Source organism: Schistocerca gregaria, chromosome X (assembly GCF_023897955.1).
Source record: "Schistocerca gregaria isolate iqSchGreg1 chromosome X, iqSchGreg1.2, whole genome shotgun sequence".
Taxonomy (NCBI): Eukaryota; Metazoa; Arthropoda; class Insecta; order Orthoptera; family Acrididae; genus Schistocerca; species Schistocerca gregaria.
In genome coordinates, this window is record NC_064931.1 from 578612052 (window position 1) to 578633653 (window position 21602).

The window sequence follows — 21602 nt, forward strand, 5'->3', positions numbered from 1 at the left end:
AGAAAGCCAGTGTCAGCTAAGTGTGTTTGCTGAGGCTCTCATCTGAGATATGGAAGAGGTACCACCAGTAGCCACTGAGAACACTTGGTGCAGCTAGCTGCAAATTGTTCTTCACTGATGCCTGCCTTCTACACTCAGGGAGACTCTTTGATTTCTGTTGGCAGCTGACTGAATTGTCATTCCCAAAATCAGTTGTGGTCCTCTTCCTTACAACCAAGCGAATATCTGAAAACAAAGGCTCAGATGATTTTAGAAGAATTACTCTATGACTGAGAAATAGTGCATTGCAATCCTCTGATCAGTCGATAAGTTCCAACCCTATTAATACAGCAGTCCATTCACTGTTGTGGCTTGATTATTATGTATGCCAACTGATAATCCTAAAGAAATCAGTAAGAAATCTTGCAAAAAGGGCACTGAAGCTTCAGGGCACAAAGTCACTGTAACAAGCAAAAACAATGATGCTATCTGCTTTTCACAAAATCCATTCAAGGAACATAATAGTTGCTGGTTGTACCCATGTAGAGTTCTAGAATTACTGCAGGTTACTGTAAACTACCATAAGTAAGTGAAGACTACAGTAATTTCCCTAGTTACCTTGGTCAGTTAAGCTCATAACTGCATTTCCTGTATGTTAGGTGTTGCATATCTAAGGGGCATTGCCTCATTTTCATTGCTCTGCTTGTGTATGGGATCAGTGTCTTCAGTGTTTTACTACGTTCCCCCAGAAACCAGAAGTGGTGAACTGCTTGGAAACTGGGTAAGGATATACAAGGGTTGCCCAGAACGTAATACACCACGTTCTTTTTCTCAGCCAAAAACAATGCTACAAGTGTGAAACATTACATGTGTATTATTTGAAGTCTCCTGAGTGAGCGTGCCAAGTTTCCGTCACTTCCAACAGATAGTGTAGCTGCTGGACAGTTTCAAAATGTCATCTGTTGGTGATGTACCTTACAAGCAATGTGCCGTCATTGAATTTCTCACTGCAGTGAAAGAAACTGTGGGAAATATTTACAAACACTTGTGCAAAGTTTATGGAGCATCTGCTGTCGACAGAAGGACAGTTAGTCACTGGGCATGGAGGATGAGGTCATCAGAAGGCAGTTCAGTGGAGCTCCACAATTTGCAGCAGTTGGGGAGACCATCCATGGCAGCGAGCTGATATAGTCATTTGCAAGGACAGACACATTAGGACCCGGCAGTTGGTGTTACACCTGTCAATTAGCAAAGGAAGTGTGGATGCCATTATCTGCCATCAGGACAAGGACTGATACTGACAGGGCAGTCATGTCCTTGTTTCACACTGGAGGAAGAATATAAAATGAGATGGAGATTACGTGGAAAAATAGGGTGTGTAGATAAAACACCATTCTTGCGTGTGTGTAATTCTCATTATGTTCCATAAAGAATTGTTGAAGAAGGAAACATGCAGTGCATTAATTTCTGGGCAACCCTCATATAAACGGCTACATAAACTATGGAACATTTTTGTTCTATATAGTTATCCTTCCATCTGGTACTTAAAAATAAGCAGTATTTATAGCGAGATTCAAATTTTCAATGTTTAATTCAGGTTTTACTCAAAAGTTACTGTTGGTTTGAAATGTGAAACAGAAGGATGTTGTAGCAAAAATCAAGAAAAGCAATACAGATATATTATGTGGCTCTAGAAAAAAAATTTCCTTAAAACCATATCAAACTTCGCTCTAATACTTCATTGAACTTATATAAAACATTTTTTTGTTATTCATAAACAACTTTCACACGTATCAATAATAACAGGAAACTGTTGCCTTTGATCATGATGAAGAATGTTCTATTGAGTAGATTTGTATGTGTAAACTGTACTTGCATTGAAAGTACTCAATATTACTTTGGTTACATAAAAGAGCAAAAGTTATGTGGTCCACTAATTTTTATTACTTATAAAATGCAATTTATATTCTTTAAGGACATAAAATATACAATGGACTAACACCGAAGGGCATGCTGTTCTAATAATGTGCAAAACACACAAAAGGCAGAGAGAAGTCATCAGCTTCCAGTTTCCCTCTCATATACTCCCTTATGTTTCTTTCCTTCCAACACTACCCATAATCCTATCATTTACTACATCTTTATGTACTGTTTTGGTAGAGTGAAACTCTATATCCAAGTCATCGCAGCAGTAATGAACAAAGGAAAAATCCAACATCAGTGAAGATCGTAGATACCATAGAAATGAAAGATGCCACCAAAGCAGAATTAAGATTAAAAGATGGAACACTGTGTAAAAATAATTATGACCCAATGGGATGCAAATGATTGCTCATCATTCCAGTCCATTTACATACTGAAGTATTTTCATGACACTCCAATGTCAAGTCATCAGGTAGTTTCAAAGACCTTTGATATAATCAAAAGCAGATATCATTTGCCAAGTCTCTATTGAACTGTAAGACATTTTGTAAGCCACTGTAGGGAACTGCCAACAATGGAAGCCCATGCCTTAGTATTCCCAGGACATCTCGTACCAATTCCTCCTACAGTTGCTCCACTTCATTACACTGGAATTTCCTTTTCTGGGGGGGTAAATTGAGTCAACAAATGGGAATAAACGGATAACAGGTGCACTGACTACTTCATCCACTACACAGTCATCAAGGCTATAGGAACTGTCAAAGCTCTGTAAATCATGTGGTTTCTTGTGGAAGATATACTTTTGAATTAAAGTTCATTAATCATAGAAAAGTTTTTTAGTCAAGATTGGTGTCAGAAGTAATTTCATAATGCAACATCATCCACAGGACATCTACCTACCAGCATCCGACAAATGTCATCACACAATGTTTTAATAAGATGTTCACAAATGTGCTCTCAATATACATGGACACTGAACAGAGACTCAAACACAATTCTGTCTGTCACAATATTCAGATACAACACAGCAAACAAAGTCACTATGGATTTTGCACCATTTTTCCTGATCCATGGGTGAGAGGATGAAACAACAATGGATACTTTGTTCCCACTTCAAACTGAGGATGCTTAAGATGAGTATAACAAATGAGGCAAGATAGCTGGCATGTGTATGGACAGGCCTTTGCAATCTAGGCTACAGACCACAGACAGTATTATTCGCAACTGCCACATACCATAAAGTATGCTGGTGGAGTCAGATGTAGATTCTGTTGTTCCTTTGCAATCTAGGCTACAGGCCACAGACAGTATTATTTGCAACTGCTACATACCTTAAAGTATGATGGTGGAGTCTGATGTAGATTCTGTTGTTCGACAACAGTAATCTTCTGGTGAAGTAATTGATGATCAATCAATTGAGGAACTAGAGAGATGGTGATAAGGAATTAACAGTTACCTCAGTAAAAGTTCAAGGTCAAATTTAGGATAACCACTGCTACGATTCCTCACACCTTTTGTTCTCACTTATCTATTTTCTTCATTTTTTCTTAAACATGTGTCCTTATAAGGGAAGAGAACAAGAGAGGGTGGACATAGTACTGTTGGCTTAGTCAGTGACTGATTGTTCTTGTCTCCTGAAATTTGCGATATAGTGCTACTGCATTTACCACCCATAAATTGTGGGATATACTCTAATGTTGAAATCTGTCATTTTGTAAGTATATTTGCTAAAAATTTACTGATGGCTTTGAAACTGTGTAAGTAAGTTTACTTTATAAAATACAATTTCAAAACTGCGATAAAGGATGTAAAAATTTGAGATGGGCGAATGACCCAAAACCTCAACTTAAGGTGTATGCTGAGAGACATTAATTTCTTGAGGCATTTTTCTTCCTTCCATCAGCAGAAAACCAATGTGTACTGCATTGTGCATTTTATTAACAGTTGACTCAGACTAGTCAGGATGGTCACTGAATTACTCATGTATCAGAATTGAAACCACATACATCTCTCATCAGTTTTCTGCTGCATGTTGATGTCACACGTCTTGCTCTACCTCTTTGACCCTATTAACTGTATGAGAGGCAGTTAAATAAAAATAGAAGAGATTGGAAAAATGTAAGTAGCTGCTTATTACTTCAAAATTTTTTTCCATAACTTAAAAAAATTATCCTACTGTGTGATAAGGTGATCAATGCCTTCATGGCAAAATGTTTGTGAATGCCTACGGAACCATGACTGTACCCATGTGGGCCCACATGTTGCTAAGGTTGTCTCCACTACATTCCATAAGTTTTGCTGAGAAGTCCTTACATATCCCCACACGACCCCCAGCTCTCCCCGTGTGATTTCCATATTTTTGGGTCCCTGAAGAAAGACAATTGTGGCCGTCAATCTGCTTTCAACAAAGAGGTGCATGCCTGGGTACAATCATAGTACTGCACGCAACTGCAACATTTTTCATTTAAGGCACTGACCATCCTAACTCAAAGTGAGTCAAATACATTATGACATGGGGATTATGTCTGAAATAAACAGTTTACTTACTTTTTTCCATCTGTCTCACTTTCACTTGGCTACCCCTCATAATACCAGCAATGCATCTAAATGACAATGTCTTCCACATACAATTATTACAAATGTTTATTATTATGCAGAAACCAGCTGAGGCATAAGTGCCAACTAGAAAACAAATATAATGTGTGCCTAACCACTCATTCATTTGGATTTCCCCACAGACCATTTACACTATGTGATCAAAAGTATCCAGACACCTCAAAAAACATACTTTTTCATATCAGGTGCATTATGGGGGGGGGGAGGGGGGGAGGGAGGGAGGGAGGGAGGGAGGGAGGGAGGGAGGGAGGGAGGGAGGGAGGGAGGGAGGGAGGGAGGGCCAATACTGTTTATAAAAATAATGTCAATTAAATTTCTTCTAACCTTAGATATTTAACACAGTCTTACCTGACATTATAAGCACAGTGATGTAAATGGTCAGACATATTTCCTGAGTTTGTGTGAACCCAGCCCTCAATAGGGCTGAATGCAGTACTGAATACCCATTTCTGAAATTAATAAAGAAAAAATACCACTGTTCAGTAAATACTTACACATACAGGTTTTTTGCACACATTACAGACACTACTAACTATAAAGAAACAATACATTGAAAGGTAACAAAGCATACACCATAAAGCTTGAGAAACCAAACAGAAGTAGAATATTTTTCCAACTGATGTCTCTAATTTTTCCATGGTTCACAAGAATTATTAATAAAAAAGTGAGTTACAGTAATTAACTTCTTTTTCATGTGCCTAATCATTTCCTAGCCCATCCTCTATACAAAAATTGCTTTCCTTTATTCATTCTGTTGTTTTTTATCATCATATTAATATGAGGGCTATTTACTTTTCAACCTGTGATAGTGCTGGAAATTAAATCACATGTGAGTATCAGAATGGGTATATAAACAGAAAATGGACCTACCAGTTCTTCTGCACTCTTTGCAAAAAACTCTGCTAACTTTCGATAGAAATGTTATCACAGTGCCTGGCATGTCCTCATTTGATGTCAAATGTCATTTGCTCAATTACATATTTATCTCAGTAAAAAGGTGGAAGCCACATACCAAATACAGACTGTAAAGAAGGTAATCCACCACATCCCATTCCATTCACTGTAGTCAAATACTGTTATTTAGCAGAATGGTACCTTTATTTGTTTTCAATGGATGCATGTAGTCTTAGAAACAACTCAGTGTACAGTTACTTCATACAGTTGTCAATGGAATTACATTCTTTGGCTTACACAAATAAGGAACTACAGGACACTGTACCAATGTGATTTGACAGACACAAAGGTGCTCGTCTTTTACAGATGGGGTATTAAAGCTAGAACACCACAAAGACATATGTCCCAGTCACCAATACAATATGTCCACCAATGGCTGATACTGACCACGACTCCCCATCATGTTATAGTTCTGGGTGGAGATTTTAATTTGCCGGATATAGACTGGGAGACTCAAACGTTCATAACGGGCAGCAGGGAAAAAGAATCCAGTGAAATTTTTTTAAGTGCTTTATCTGAAACCTACCTTGAGCAGTTAAACAGAGAACCGACTCGTGGCGATAACATATTAGACCTTCTGGTGACAAACAGACCCAAACTATTTGAATCAGTTAATGCAGAACAGGGAATCAGCGATCATAAAGCGGTTACTGCATCGATGATATCAGCCGTAAATAGAAATATTAAAAAAGGTAGGAAAATTTTTCTGTTTAGCAAAAGTGATAAAAAGCAGATTTCAGAGTACTTGATGGCTCAACACAAAAGTCTTGTCTCAAGTACAGATAGTGTTGAGGATCAGTGGACTCAGAGGTGGTACAGATTGTAGTGAACCATCATCAACAGGTGCATGTGTGACATGTCATGTGGGTCAAGCCATTTGCAACAGCTAAGCCAGACAGGCAGTATGATTCAATCTAGTGCAGTCCGCTTTTGAGCTACTACCACTCTGCTTATTGGATTTCATCTGCATTGTACTTAGACTTTCTTGTTCTTGTTATTGTCTTTCATTTAATGTTCTACTCTGAATTACGTCTACACATCAAGGGCTGACAGAAAAACTATGATGGCTATTTATAAATGAGTCAATGTATATGTTTAGCAACTTTGATAAGGTGACAGATTTGCTGCAGTATGGTTTTTACTTCCAAAAGTGTCTTCTGCCTACCAGTGTTTTGAAACCATTTCTATGCACTCAGCAGTTGTGGTTGTTTGTATGCAAAACCTAAATTTATACAGACAGATTTATAGTAGAAACATATCCCAATGTGTCAACCACTTTCAACCTATCAACATGTACAAAAGAACAGTAGTTTCTTTCCAGTTGCCACTTTATAGTGAACACTATGTTGGGATATATTGAGTTCATATGTTGCACAAACTGTTATTTGTGTCTTTAGTGCAGCCAAAATGCAATTGTGTATCTATATACAACCTATCAGAACTCCGGAGATGGGAACTTGCCCTTCAGTATATCCTCTCTTCCCATTCCTCACCCTCCACTAATTTAAAGTTGCCGCCACTCATACCTCACCTGTCATTCAACAACATCTTTGCCTCTGTACTTCCGCCTCGACTGACATCTCTGCCCAAACTCTTTGCCTTTACAAATGTCTGCTTGTGTCTGTATATGTGCGGATGGATATCTGTGTGTGTGTGTGTGTGTGTGTGTGTGTGTGTGTGTGTGTGTGTGCGTGCGTGCGTGCGTGGGCACGCGCGTGTGTATACCTGTCCTTTTTCCCCCTAAGGTAAGTCTTTCCGCTCCTGGGATTGGAATGACTCCTTACCCTCTCCCTTAAAACCCACATCCTTTCGTCTTTCCCTCTCCTTCCCTCTTTCCTGATGAAGCAACCGTGGGTTGTGAAAGATTGAACTTTGTGTGTGTGTTTGTGTGTCTATCAACATACCAACGCTTTAGTTTGGTAAGTTACATCATCTTTGTTTTTAGATCTATATAGTGAAAGGTAAATAAAACAGCAGACTTCCATATAGCTGATTTCAATACCTCCTTTCAATTAACAGTATTATTATTATTATTATTATTAGTAGTAGTAGTAGTATTAGTAGTAGTAGTAGTAGTAGTAGTAGTTGTTGTTGTTGTTGTTGTTGCTATCAGTGTCGTCATCAACAGCAGTTTGATGCAATTCTCCAACGTTGTGTATTCTGTGCTATTATCTTCATATTTACATAAATATTGCAACCAAGAGTCACCTTAACATGTTTCCTTTAGATAAACCTTGGCTTCCCTCTACAATTTTTACCCCTCACACTTCCCTCCATAATAAAATTGGCTATTCTTTGATGCTTCCGGATGTATTCTATCAACTGATTCTGTCTTTCACTCAAGTTCTGTCCTAGAGTTCTTTTTCTCCCCAATCTGAATCTGTGCCTCTTCATCAGTTATTAAATCTACCCATACTACATGCAGTATTCTTCTGTAACACAACATTTCTAAAATGTCTGTTCTCTTCTGATCTACACTGCTTGTCACCCATGCTTCACTTACATAATCCACCAACCCAATTATGGGACCTAACATTCTGAGCCATACAAAATCAGTTTTTTTCTCCCCTGTTGAGAACATCCTTCTGAATAATTCCCGACCTAATATCCAAATGGGGGACTCTTTCAGCTCTGTAATATTTTCCTTGAGAAGATGTCATCATCATTACAGCATAGAGTTAAGGTCCATGCCATCAGGAAATATTTAACAGCTATATTTTCCCTAGTTTTCAGCTGCTTGCAGTACCAACATAGCAGAGTAATGATGCTTCATGTCAAAAGGCCATGTTAGTTATTCATCCAGACTGTTGTTCCTGCTACTACTGAATATGCTACTGGCCCTCTTCATGAGCTATATGTCAGCTAGACCTCTCCACAGATACCTCTCCAATGTGGTTGCACCTATGGTGTGGCTATCTATATTGTTGAGTCACGCAAGCCATCCCACCGTGTTAAGGCCCATGGTCCATGGTTCAAGGAGGGTTTAATTAGTACACAAACTTTCTGTTTTTTGAGAGGTCACTTAAAGATGTCTTGACAACAGCCTGCTTGCTTAATTTCTGTTTGAAGTTTTCTCTGTTTTTACAACTGATACAAATGTTGATCCTATCAACAATTTCTTGACTCTGTTCTTGCTTAACAGTTTGACTGCTAATCTCATCAACTGACAGGATGTGAAAATTTTGGTAAACTGATGACCCTGCCATTTGGAAAGATATGATTTCTCCAAATTTTAAATATGAAATCACCTATGTAGATGACATCATCAGAGTTCACTCTGTAGTTTCTAAAACAGCTGATAAATGGAAGAAATGCTGTGCCTAAAGAAGCTGGTAGATTGCGTTTGTTGTATGCAAACAAGCTGGTGGAGAATGGTAGTTGTTCATTCAGTATATAAAGAAATGAATGATGAAGTTCCATGTTTTCTTACCAACAACAAAATTCTTTGTGATTTGGAGGAAGATTTTATAGAAAATTACAGTGAGAATGACAATACCAATTATTCAAATGATCCTGATATTAAGCAAAGAACTGTCACAAACTTAAAATGAATATTTCTTCTTTTCATTTTGTAAAACATTTGTTGAAACAATTGTTCGTATTACTTTCTGATGTCTCTTCATTTCTGAACTGTGATACAGTTTCTTTAAAAATTTGTCGTAGGATCAGAAACTACAGAAAGTACTTCCGTTACAAACATAGAACCACGAAACGTCAGTTATGACAATCTTGAAAGGAGGATAAGACAATGGAATGGAGCAACAAAAAATTATACTGATTCTAAAGAAAGATGGACAGATACAGACTCCTTAATGAATATATACATATTTAGTGCAGGTGACAGCATCAGATTTGTGTGAACTGGATATAGATAGTTCTGTTAATATATATTTTTGTTTTCCATGTTTAATGGACAATGGCCTTCTTGCTCATTTCAAAGAGATGACTAATCTTTATTCTAGACAGGAGATAAGGAAAATGACTGTGCAAGCCAGTTCACTTCTTCATGTATAATATCTGGTTGGGACCCTCCAATGGGGGTGGGGAATCTTGGCTATAATTTTTCAGGCCAGCATCAGCCAAAACCCCCTTAAGTAAGATCAGTGAAACCAAGGTTCTTGTCTCTCTTGCAATTACTGCCCAAATTTATTGAGCAGAAACAGATTCCTCCAGATCATGCCAAACTTTCACCTGAATGATAATTCAATGGAAAACAAGCAAGGTGAACCAGGATACGACCTACTACAAAAGGTATATCCTCTAGTTTAAACTATTTATTTAGTGTTTCAGCATGTGTATCTGCCCACCAAAACATATCAGTCAATGAGGATGTGTGTAAATATAGGGCAGAATTTATTTCAAGTAGCACTTGTCATAAAATCAGGCAAACATCACAAGAAATTATACATGGTGTCAGTCATATTTTGGTTATATATGGAGTTTTGACATTTTTTGTGGCCAAAGTAATGTTGCAGCTGAGACTGTGAAAAGACTACTTGACACCTAAGTGGGTAAGGGGCATGCATTATTTACCAACAAAGCCTTACTGTCGTGAGAGAGCGGGGAGTAGACAGGTCTTATTGGAACTGTAAGAATAGGAAGAGATTGCTTTAGACTTTGAAATCATCTGACGTACAAAGACAGGAACAGATGTACCAGCAGAATAGGAATCTTATAGCGGTATGCTGGAAAGACAAAAGATATGTATTCATGCTAAGTTCTAGGCACTGAGTGGAAATAGTAAGTTATGAAGACAGAAGAGGTAAACCAAAATATAAAAACAGTTGGGGTTGATCTGTATGATCGCAAGGCGTTGTTTGGGGGCCTCTGAGCACAGAATAGCGAAATGGTGCAGGAAAATTGCATTACAGAAAAGCATTTCCTGGAGGAAAAAAAAAGTCCACCTTCACCAGATAAAATCGGAATTCAGAGGATGTGCAAAGTGCATTCAGACAAAGGCTGCAAGAAAATACTCTACATGCCAGAGCAGTTGATACAAAATCACCACGTGCAAAGGTCCTCGTTTCACAGTTTATCACAAAAGAAAAAATACTATGTGAAAAAAATTTAACAACTTATAATTATGATTTTAAGATGTAAGTTTTCAATTATTTAATGTATAATAGTAGAATATTATAACCAGAATGGCAATTAAAAATTATCTTCACTTTGATAAACATTTATATATTTTGCAAAACCTAATATTCATTAAAAATACAGAAAAAAACTAAGTGTTCAAAGAAACTGGACATATGTTACAAGAAGTAGTTGTAATTTAGTTCTTTACTTCCCAACTCTCATCAATAGCAATAGTTTTAACATTAAAATTGAATAAGGAATACTAACACCTCACTTACTTCAGTAAATAGAAAAGCAGGTTACATGTCCCAATGTTTACAATCCACAACAGACTACTTGTAAGGTGCATTTAAAACATTCAGTAAAAAATATCCAAAACAAAAAACATAGAAGATATGAAAAATATACATTTTTGCCTACAGAGTAATCTCCATTGCTCTTAAAAACTCTCAGTGAAGGCATCGTTTGGAATCGGTCAAAGCATTGGTGTCAAATTCTGTCAACATCTGTCAAATTGTGATGCAGACAGTTGTGAACCTTGCTGGCACTCTACACTACACCAGTGATCATGGCTTGGGGGAAAAATGGATTTCTCGCACACATGTCAATAAATCTACAGCAGTGAATTTGTGTCACATGAATTTGGAACAGCTATTCCACTTACTCAAATCTCTGAATGATGCTGATAACAATGTCCTCATTAATCCACAGTTTGTCATTTCAGTCTTATTGACAGTCACTAATTTTGTGCCAGCATCTGTTAACACATAATTCATATTGTCATTTCTCTTCTTGACAATTGACTAAAATGTGGAGCATGCCAACAATTTCCTTTCTGCCCTGAAAACATTCAGACCAGACAAACATGAATTCTGATGTTGGCTTCTGTTTCATGCATTTTCACCAACATTGCATGCCATTTCTGCAATTTTAATAAAAGTATGTTTACGCATTGCTCCATTACACTGCTATAATTCTTCACCCATACTACATTTTACTGGCTGCAACAGACGAATCTTCTTCATGTTTGTGTGTTCAGCATTACATGAGGCTTTGACACAACTCTTCATGCACATTTACATGCATTTTGAAAACATATATTGGTTCACTCATCGAACCATTTACACATATGAACTGTGTAATTCACCACAATTCACAAAACACACATAAAATGGTATAAAAAGCCAAAACTACAACAAATAACATTTATGTCTACTACCATTAAGTTAACATGTAGTTTTACTGACAACTGCCATTTCTGTAAGTAACTGGAAGTATAAAGTTAACAGTACCTAATTTGTACCAAATCAATGCAAAAACTCCATAATGACAAGTTTTTGAAAGTTTATCAGTGCTCAAATCCACTTTGAATGAGACTGACTAAAATTTTAAGTTTTATTTGACTTTATACTAATGAGTGCCATTATGAAAAAAACAGAATTCATATTCACATAAATAATTACATTTTACAAAAGACAGAATTTTCATAGACCTATTGATGGCCAAGCCTTACCTGAAATCACTTTCTCTGAACTCTGGAGCAATTAAAAAACACATAAGACAAGAAACCCAGAGCATGACCTGAACTAAGATTCCTCTAGTTAAAGGCAGAGACCTTAGCACTGTGCCATCATAACCCACTGCTGTTACTCATATAGTCTTGTATCTAGACTTTCTGCGTACTTCCAGGCCATCTATCTCCAGGTATTTGCTGTCACATCCTCAGTGCTCAAAAACACCAGTACCTTGAATATATCTACATTAGCAGTATTTCTACAATACCAGGATCTCAACCTCCAGTTATTCTTGAAATTGTCTGCAGCTTCTCCTGCTACCAACTCTTACATTTTTTAGGAGGTTTGTCAGTTTTCTCTTAATAATTTAAAAGTGAGTGACAGCAGTAAACTGGCTTTGAAATTCAGAAGTTCTTCCTGTTTCCATATCTGAATAATGGAATGATAAGAGCACTTGGCCAATCTTCAAAGAATTTCTCACACTTTTCAGATGGCAGAAAATACTTTATTCATTCATTTAACAGCAGTGGGAATGAAGTTTCTTACGACAACATCATTGTATAAAATTTTCTCCACCTGTTTGTCACTTAACACAGAATTAAAATTTTAGATAACATTTCACTGATATTTATCATTAGTTATCACATGTAGGGGTTCTTTTCCTTCCTCTCTTTAGTTTAGTCTTTTAGCATTGCTATCTCTATCTTTGGACTATCATTAATACTTTCACCATATTTACCATACAAAACACAGTGTTTTAATTTATAGTCATACAGTTACAGATAATGTGTTACGTATATTCAATCTAATGTTCAGTGAATAATCTGATTCACACAGATACTGTCTCAGCAATCCACTAAGCTCTGAGTCCATGTCAGTTTGAGTATTTGTGTCCGTTATCACAGTGGTGTCCACTGACATTTCATTCTTCCTCTTCCAGTTACCCAAACAACACTATACACCTACGCTTTGCCAGACAGGCAACAACAGAATGAAGCTGATTACATACTTCGTAATCAGAAGTGGAAGAGTGCTGTCTAGTCAACTACAACAGGATCTGGAGCTAATTTTGAATCAGATCATGAGCTCTTAATTGCAGAATTCTGGTTGAAACTGACAAAAGTAGCCAAAGTTATTCCATCTTAAAGGTATAACCTTAATAGCATACCTTCTGATAATCCAGTAGAAGTCAACAACACTTTTAATGCATTAGAGTTAGAAGACACAACAGAAAAATACATTCCAAAGATAAAGAATATCAAGACTGCCAGATGGTTACTGGATGAGGTATTGCAAATTGCAGATGAAATAAGAAAAGCAAAAATCAAAATGGATGGATCAGTAACTTTTAAATTAAATACAAAGTTTCAGAAATTAGCCAGAAAAGACAAGAATATTTCCTTAAATGAAGAGTGCTAAGAGGTTGAAGAGGGTAGGAGAATGAGGAAGACAAGGGATCTTTACAAGAAAACTAAAGACATCAAAGGTGGAGATGCTGAGTCACGGATAGGTACAACAAAAAGACCATGTCATTTGTGACGGTCTTTTTGTTGGGCCTATCTGTGACTCAGCATATCCGCTATATGGTGAGTATCAACTTACCTTTTCATAATGCTGTTACTTTCTATCCTGGATTTTCCACTGTTTGAAAGACATCAAAGGAAAATGCCAGGCAAAAATTGGAATGATAACAGACAGAAATAGTAAAGATCTAACAGAAGCAGAGGACATTAAAGAAAGAAGGGCATAATATGTAGAAGATCTATGTAAGAAAGAATTAGATGATGATGATTATGATGATGGTGATGATGATGATTGACTCAATGTGATTTTAGAAGCAGAACAAGGTGTTTTGGAGATTGAGGTCAAGTCAAATGGGCCCTATAAAGTACTGTTAAAAACAAGGCTAGTGTACTTTGGATTCCTGCAGAAGTGTTCGAGCTCATTGGAAAGAATGCAGTGAAAGTGTTGCATTCAATATGTCAGAAAATATGCAGAAACCAACAGTGGCCAAAAGATTGGAAAATCTCAGTATTCATCCTGATTCCAAATAAGGGAATTTCTAAAGAATGTTCAAATCACTGAACAATTGCACTCCTCTCTCATGCTAGCAAAGTCATGCTTAAAATCTTACAAAATAGACTTCGCCAATATATAGACTGAGAACTACCTGAAGAACAAGCTGGATTTTGTAAAAGATGAGGGTCCAGAGATCCAATTGCTAACATACAATGTATTATGGAGAAGGAAATATAATTCCAGAAAGGTGTGTATCTCTGCTTTATTGATTATGTTAAAGTCTCTGACTATGTTGACCACAACAAATTATGGGAAGTACTAAAAAACATGGGAGTACTAGATCACTTCATTTACCTCAAGTGGAATTTATACTCTGACCTAGAAAACACTGTGAGAACCATTTATGGGGCAACTAAAAGGGTCAAGATTCAAAAAGGAGTACAGCAAGACTGCACTATGTGGAGCACATTATGAGGAATGTCAGGTAAGATGAAGAAGAAATCAGAATTAAAATAGCTGGGATAAATAGAAGCAGATGATGCCATACTGATGCCAGAAAATGAAGAACTGTTAAAAATCCTCTTACTGAAGGTGAAAGATAAGAATACAAAGGCTGGTCCTATGTCAAATATCATGAAAATGAAAATTATGGCAACTACACACATCACTTCATGGCAAATACTAAGAGAAACAATGGAGGTAGTTTCTATGTTCAATTATCTCTGCTCCCAGATTGCTGCTGATTGTGATGCAGCCACGAAACCAAGAGACGTTTCTTACTTGGCAGAGAGGCCATGTCCAACCATGTCAGTGTTTTGAGTAGTAGAGAAATAAATTTAACAACAAATATCTATATAATATTTGTTTTGGTCTTTTCAGTTGAGTGATGCATGGATGTGAGACCTGGACCATAAGAAAGGCTGAATGGCGTAGAATAGACACCTCTGAATTGTGCTGTTGGAGGAAGTTCCTTAATATTCCATGGACTTCAAAGAGAATGAATAGGTCAGTATTACAGCAAATAAAACCAAAGTGCTCCTTGGAAGGTCTGATTATGAATCAAAAAATGACTTAGCTTGGGCACATTATGAAAAGACATGATTCACTGGAAAAGAAGCTAATGCTGGTGCATATTGAAGGCACAAAGAGAAGAGGGGGCAAAGGATGAGATGGACAGACAACATCACAGAAGTAATGGATTTCAACATGGAAAGTCTGTGAGAGGAAGCAAGATCCCCCCCCCCCCCCCCCCCCCCGCGGGGGTGGGGGGTGGGGAGGGGATGCATCCTATATGTGTCTTATGTTTTCTGTTTTCTTTAAAGTGTATCCTTATGTTTTCTTTAAAGTGTATCCATGTACATGCATATGTCATATGATGTGCGTGCCCTGAATGTAATCTTATCTAGCCGTGAGTAAAGCTGATGTGTTCTAAATATGTATCTTCACAGAAAAATAGTGCAACCATAATAAACTTTCCACCAAGCCTCCTTAGAAACTTTATCATCACAATTTTATGTCAACACATTGGATAACAAGCACAGATATGTCATCAATATAATAAACTCTTCCAGAACAAAACACTTTTGCGAAGTTACCAACCGTGCACAGGCAGGGTGACGATTCCAGCGAGTGACCAAACGATGTAAATTGCCCTGAAGATGACCCCATCGTGGGTTGAAACCAGTTGGCGGCAAAATAAATAATGTGATTATGACTGTCATTTTGAATCACTGATTATAAGTAAATTAATTGCTGTTTATCTCCATAGAACTATGTTGTCTAAAAACTTTTGGGAAGTCTTAACAAGTGCATTTCAGTGCTCATTTCTTACAGTAGTGGAAGATGTTAGCATACTTGTACAGAAAGCTATCCTTTAACTGGATGGCAGCTGGTGAAGCAAACTGAAATGACAAATGACCTCCAACTTTTTGACAAGGGCAATTAAGCCCAGTACATGCTTGCAACATGTTTATCAAGGTCACATGAGTGCTGCAACATGTTTATCAAGGTCACATGAGTGCTGGATCTCACAAAAGCATCAATGACTGTGGAAAACAAGGCTAATGAGGAAGATCATAACCAAAAAGTACTAGTACACAAAAACCAATCCTTAGTGACAAAGGTCTTTGTGAATACAGAGAAAGCATGCTGCACAACATTACATGTGTTTCATATAAACAGAATGGGACTTCAGGCAGAAGTCAATGAACTGAAAATGGATTCTGAATCAGATGGCATGTACTTCAGAGAACATCATATTCTATGGGAACAGATACAGATATGAATAGTGGGCTCCATGTGGTTCCCAAGTCGAGCAGTAACCATAAACCATAAAATTGTCAAATATGCAGCAACCAGTCGCAAAATCATGTTTTATTTATTCACTTTTGCAAATCGATTTCAACTGATTAACAGCGATCATTTGATGTTCAACCTCTGCTTAAGACAGTATTACTACTCAGAGCACATATTGGTTGATAGCACTTAATCAGTTGAAATCAATTTGCAAAAGTGAATAAATAAAACATGATTTTGCGACTGGTTGCTGCATATTTGGTAATTTTAGATACAGATATATTCTCTTTATCTCTTTTTCCAGTACACTCTCCGTATGAGAGAACCCTAATTTATTCTGGAGAAAAAAATTCTCTCAAACAGGCTGAACTTTTTAAAATTATTGCTGTGAAGAGATATTTTAGTGTGAATTTAGCTAAATAAAAATTGTAGCAATAGCATTTGCTGTTTTAACTTCAGAAATTTTGAAAGTACACTAACTGTTCTTTTTTAAGGGGGAGGGGTATGTATGAGGACTTTAATGTAGACTTGAGTATTCTCTGACAAAGATGAAGGGAAGAGCACATCTCCAAGTCCTCACTTGATTTGTTTTCCACAGTAATTTTCCCAACAATACTATAGGTAAGTAGCAGTGTAGTGCCGAAATCTCATTAGTAGATACGACCATTATGAAAGGTTACTAATAATCAGGTTATGGGATACTGATCTTAGCAGTTGAAGATTTTAAGACAAAGGCTTTACAACAGAAAATGCTATATATGCTTTCACTGAGCAAATGTTAAATGCTCTGAATTATCGAACGTCACCCATTGGGATATTTTGTGATCTCTCAAATGCTTTTGGCTTGTGAATCGTGAAATTATTCTAGATAAGCATAAGTATTGTAGTATGAGTGGGGCAGTGCAAGAATGGTTCATATTTAACTGGAATAATGCAGTAGGTTAAAATTAACGATAGAGATAGTCTGCAAAAATCAGCAGAGTAGTCAAACTGGGGAGGTATCAAGAATGGTGACCCACAGAATTTTTTCTTAGATCCCTTATTGTTTTGAAAATACATTAATGACTTGCCACTCTATATTCATGAAGATGCAAAGCTTCTTGCTGCTGATCCAAGTATAGTACTCACACCCAACAAACAAGAATTAGCTGAGGAAATTGTAAATAATGTCTTTCAGAAAATTATTAAACAGCACTCTGCTAATGGGCTCTCAATAAATTTTGAGAAAACACAGTATATACAATTCTGTACAGTACACGGCATAACACCATTGATAAAAAATAGACTTTGAACAGAAGTCTGCCACTAAGGCAGAACATTCAAAATTTCTGGGTGAGTGCACTGGTGAGAAATTGAATTCGAAGAAACACTAACAGTTTCACCTATGTATGCTATTAGGATTATGGCATATCAGTAAATTAGCCTCCTATGCCTATTTTCATTCACTGTTTTCAGATGACATCATGTTTTGGGGTAATTCATCATTAAGAGAAAAATTATTCATCACACAAAAGTGTGTAATCAGAATAATAGCTGGAGACCACCCAAGATCACCTTGCACACATTTATTTAAGGAACTTGGGATATTTGCAGTATGTGCACAATACATATATTCACTTATGAAATCCGTTAATAGCCCTAGCCCATCAACCAATGGCCTCAGCAGTTTGGTCCCATAAGACCTTACTACTATTAACCCATCCCAAATCAAAAATAATAGCAAAGTGCATAGTACAACACTAGAAGAAAGGATGACCTTCACTATTCTGGGTCAAACCTGACTTTGCCACAGAAAGGGGTGAATTATGCTGCCACAAAAATGTTTGGTCATTTGCCAAATAGCATTAAATGTTTCACAGATAGCCTAACTGCATTTAAAAACAAATTAAAAGAATTTCTGAATTACAACTCCTTCCACTCAATACATGAATCTTTATATATAAATGAGTAAATGAAAAAAAATCATGTAAAGAAGGCTTATGTTAAACTGACATGTTCCATGTCATTACGAAATGTCTTATTCATGATCTGTGAAACAAGTATTAATGTAATGTAATCGAATCAAGAAACTTGTTGCAACCTTGTGATATGGATTAATGACTGGAAGAGAATAACTTTAGCAGACAAGTCATCCCTTACTTTCGTACCCACAAGTCACATTCCACTCGCCCTACAGTTCCTTTAAATGGATGAATTGCAACAGTGTTTATGTGAATAAGAATGTCATGTAAAATTCCTGCATAATTAGTGACATATTCACATTCCTGCCCAATCTATATAAACTAAGTTTTTCATAATTTTCATATATCACTGCAGTGAATGCCATGATGGTTTCTTCAAAGTGTCCACTGCTGATTCCTTCCATGTCCCTCCCACATAATTGTACAATGTAGGCTGGTGGTACCCCTCCAACGACTGCTGCATCACTGGAAAAACACACTAACTGTCCTTCCTTCCTTTCTTGTGCACATAAATCTTTATAGTAATTCATTCTAGGAGTGTGTGCACAGGACTTCATTACTATTTTTATTTGCCTGAAATCACTTAAGGAATGCACCGGAGACTTTAATCATTAAGGCCAGACCAGAATGTGAATATCACCTCTTTCTAATATGAATACATTGTCTTACACACTGTAATAACCTGCTCATCTATTTGCACAATTTCACAGTGATTAAGTGCTTCCTGCGGTGCAGACTTTTCCCTCAATGAGACCACTATCTTTCAGGGCAACTCATTCTCAGTTCTGATTGTCAAGTGGATAGTGAGCAGAGAATTGGACAAACTTTCTGCTTCTTCACTGGTAATGGAGCTAAATGGCTCACTGTGTGACAAATGACACAAGACACTGAGTGTATTCTAAAATTTCATGCATATGTACAGCAGTCAGAGGTGTCCACTGCATATTAATTATGTTCATTTTCATATTATCCATTTTTCAGATGGGAGGTAGTGGTTCCTGTAATTTATCGGTAACAATTATTTACATTTAACCACTTTAATAGCATTTATAATTTTCTTCTGGATGGGTGTATACAGCGTGCTTCACAGGAAATATTGCAAGATGAGGATGTTTAATGACTGTGCTTTCCACAATTATGTATGGCATGTGATTTTTAAATTAATGACAATGATGTAGTCACATATATTACTGGTGATGCACTTGAGAATGGACTATGCTCAAAACCGGTAGTGTGCAAAAAAAAAAATTTAAAATACACAGTCTGGTGGGAAAATTTTGTTCTTCAATATAATTAAACTATGTATTGCAAGAGACAACATTCTCTTCATAAGGTTGTTGACAGTATAAAATGAATATCCACAGTCCAAAGCGTTTTTTTTTTATTTTATTTAATGAACACCACAAACTGAGTGTCAGCAACCTGATGATGACAGAATTCACTCTTGAAATGCAAGGATAAATTTTATCAGTACTATCATAGTGGCCAAATGCAAATAATTATTGCTGAATTATCTTCATTCATATGCAACAATCATTTCTAGAATTACCTATGGTTATGAAATTACATCACATACAATATTCCAACGATAAATGAGAACAGTCTTAAAATAGTCCATCACCACTGGCACTAACACTACAGAAACTCAAGAATATTTAACTGCTGTAGATTTTAAGAGTGTGAACTTCTGCTGGAAATAAATCATGTGGCACATACAGAAGAACTGGTATTTTCAAAAAAAAACTTCATTTTAATATTATATGTTAAATTAGGTCTCAAACTATATATAACTGAATTATTACCACTTTGCTGGTCACCCAAGAAACTCTTCCATTGACTAAAATTTTGTTCCACTGCTGCAAAATTATGCCTCTTTCTTTCAGACGAGAGAAACATACACTTCTCAGGCGACGACAGGTCTTTGAGAGATTGCACAAGCTGTTGGACAAAAATTGGCGTATGAGAGACTGATCAATGTACACGTTCTCGAAGTTTATTCTATCTTCTTCCTTTATAATACTACCATAGTGCCAACAAAATGTATTCAATTTAAGACTAATCTCTGTTACCAATTTTGATTTTTTTTAAAGTTTTGTTAAATTCTGACCAGCTTTAAACAGTCAGAAGACAAATACATTTTTCAGATGATTAAAAATACTTTTTGCTCATTTAAATACAAATGAGAATATTTTAAAGAAATTTACTTTTAAATAAATCTTTGCTTAATTACTGTGTGTAATTATCTGTATGCTATGTGTGCATCTACAACCTCTAGGATAGCTTTGCACCCTATCTGATGCATGCAAGGCAGTTTAGACTCAACTTATTTTTACATGGTTATGACTCGCTGCTGTCCACCAGAATGAGAAATATTTAATGTTTATATTATATTTCCTGCCATTTGTTTTTAATCCCATACTGTAGTAAATAGAAATGTTTTTCTATTTCTTTTACTTCTATTGTAGATTCTGAAGATGTCTAATGTCTAGCTAAAATTGGTAATTCTGTTCAAAACAATTTGTGGTCAAGATAATAATACAAAAATTACATACATTTATGATAGCAGTCCAAATCGACATTTTAAGGGAAATTCAACTCAAATTATAATACCGGCAGAAGATTTAAACTTACCACCAGCTATAGATCGGGAGACTCAAGTGATTATGGCAGGTAGTAAGGAGAGGGAATTGTATGATATCTGTAGACCTCCTGTGCGTCTGTCTGGGTCACGTAAGTTCTCCACAATATTTTGGCAAATACAATCAGTGCAGTCTTCAGTTAATTCATAATGACTGCTACTCTGCCCATGTCAGTGTCCTATATATGTTGATCATTATCACCTCCACAAATCTGTTCTGCTCCTATCACTACCTGTGCAACTGACCCAGTGGGCAGTGCTGGTGGTGGTGGTAGTGGTGGCGGTGAGCCCCAGCTTCTAATTGTGGTTTCCAATGTTCACAGTACTGTTGTGGGTTGTGCACCTCACTGTATGTCAATGCTTTGCTCTTCCTTGACACAGTACAGGGTTACACCCCTGACTCAGTTGTAGGATGCTGTCTTTCTTAATTAGATCATCTCACCCTAGACCCTAACTTCAAATGGCTCCTTTGATCTTGCAGTCCCAGAAGGAAGAATGTTGCTCAGGTATCTTGGTTTTGTTGTAGTCTATAGTATGACCAGTTTTATGCTACAGTCAGCCATCAGTGATTTGACAGTCTGGCATGACTCAGTGTGGTATATATATTCATAGCACCTCTCTTCT

At 36.7% G+C, this 21602-nt stretch overlaps 1 protein-coding gene across 1 annotated transcript in view; it reads right to left on the reverse strand.

Annotated features, from left to right (window-relative positions):
- The window catches only part of LOC126298683 (F-box only protein 30-like), a 75322-nt gene that overhangs the window by 18435 nt on the left and 35285 nt on the right, over positions 1 to 21602 (reverse strand). Inside the window, exons 6-7 of the mRNA XM_049990119.1 lie at positions 20143 to 20278; positions 4867 to 4967 (exon numbers count right to left, since the gene is read on the reverse strand). Coding sequence (XP_049846076.1) covers positions 4867 to 4967; positions 20143 to 20278 — 237 coding nt within the window. The remainder of the gene's footprint in view (positions 1 to 4866; positions 4968 to 20142; positions 20279 to 21602) is intronic.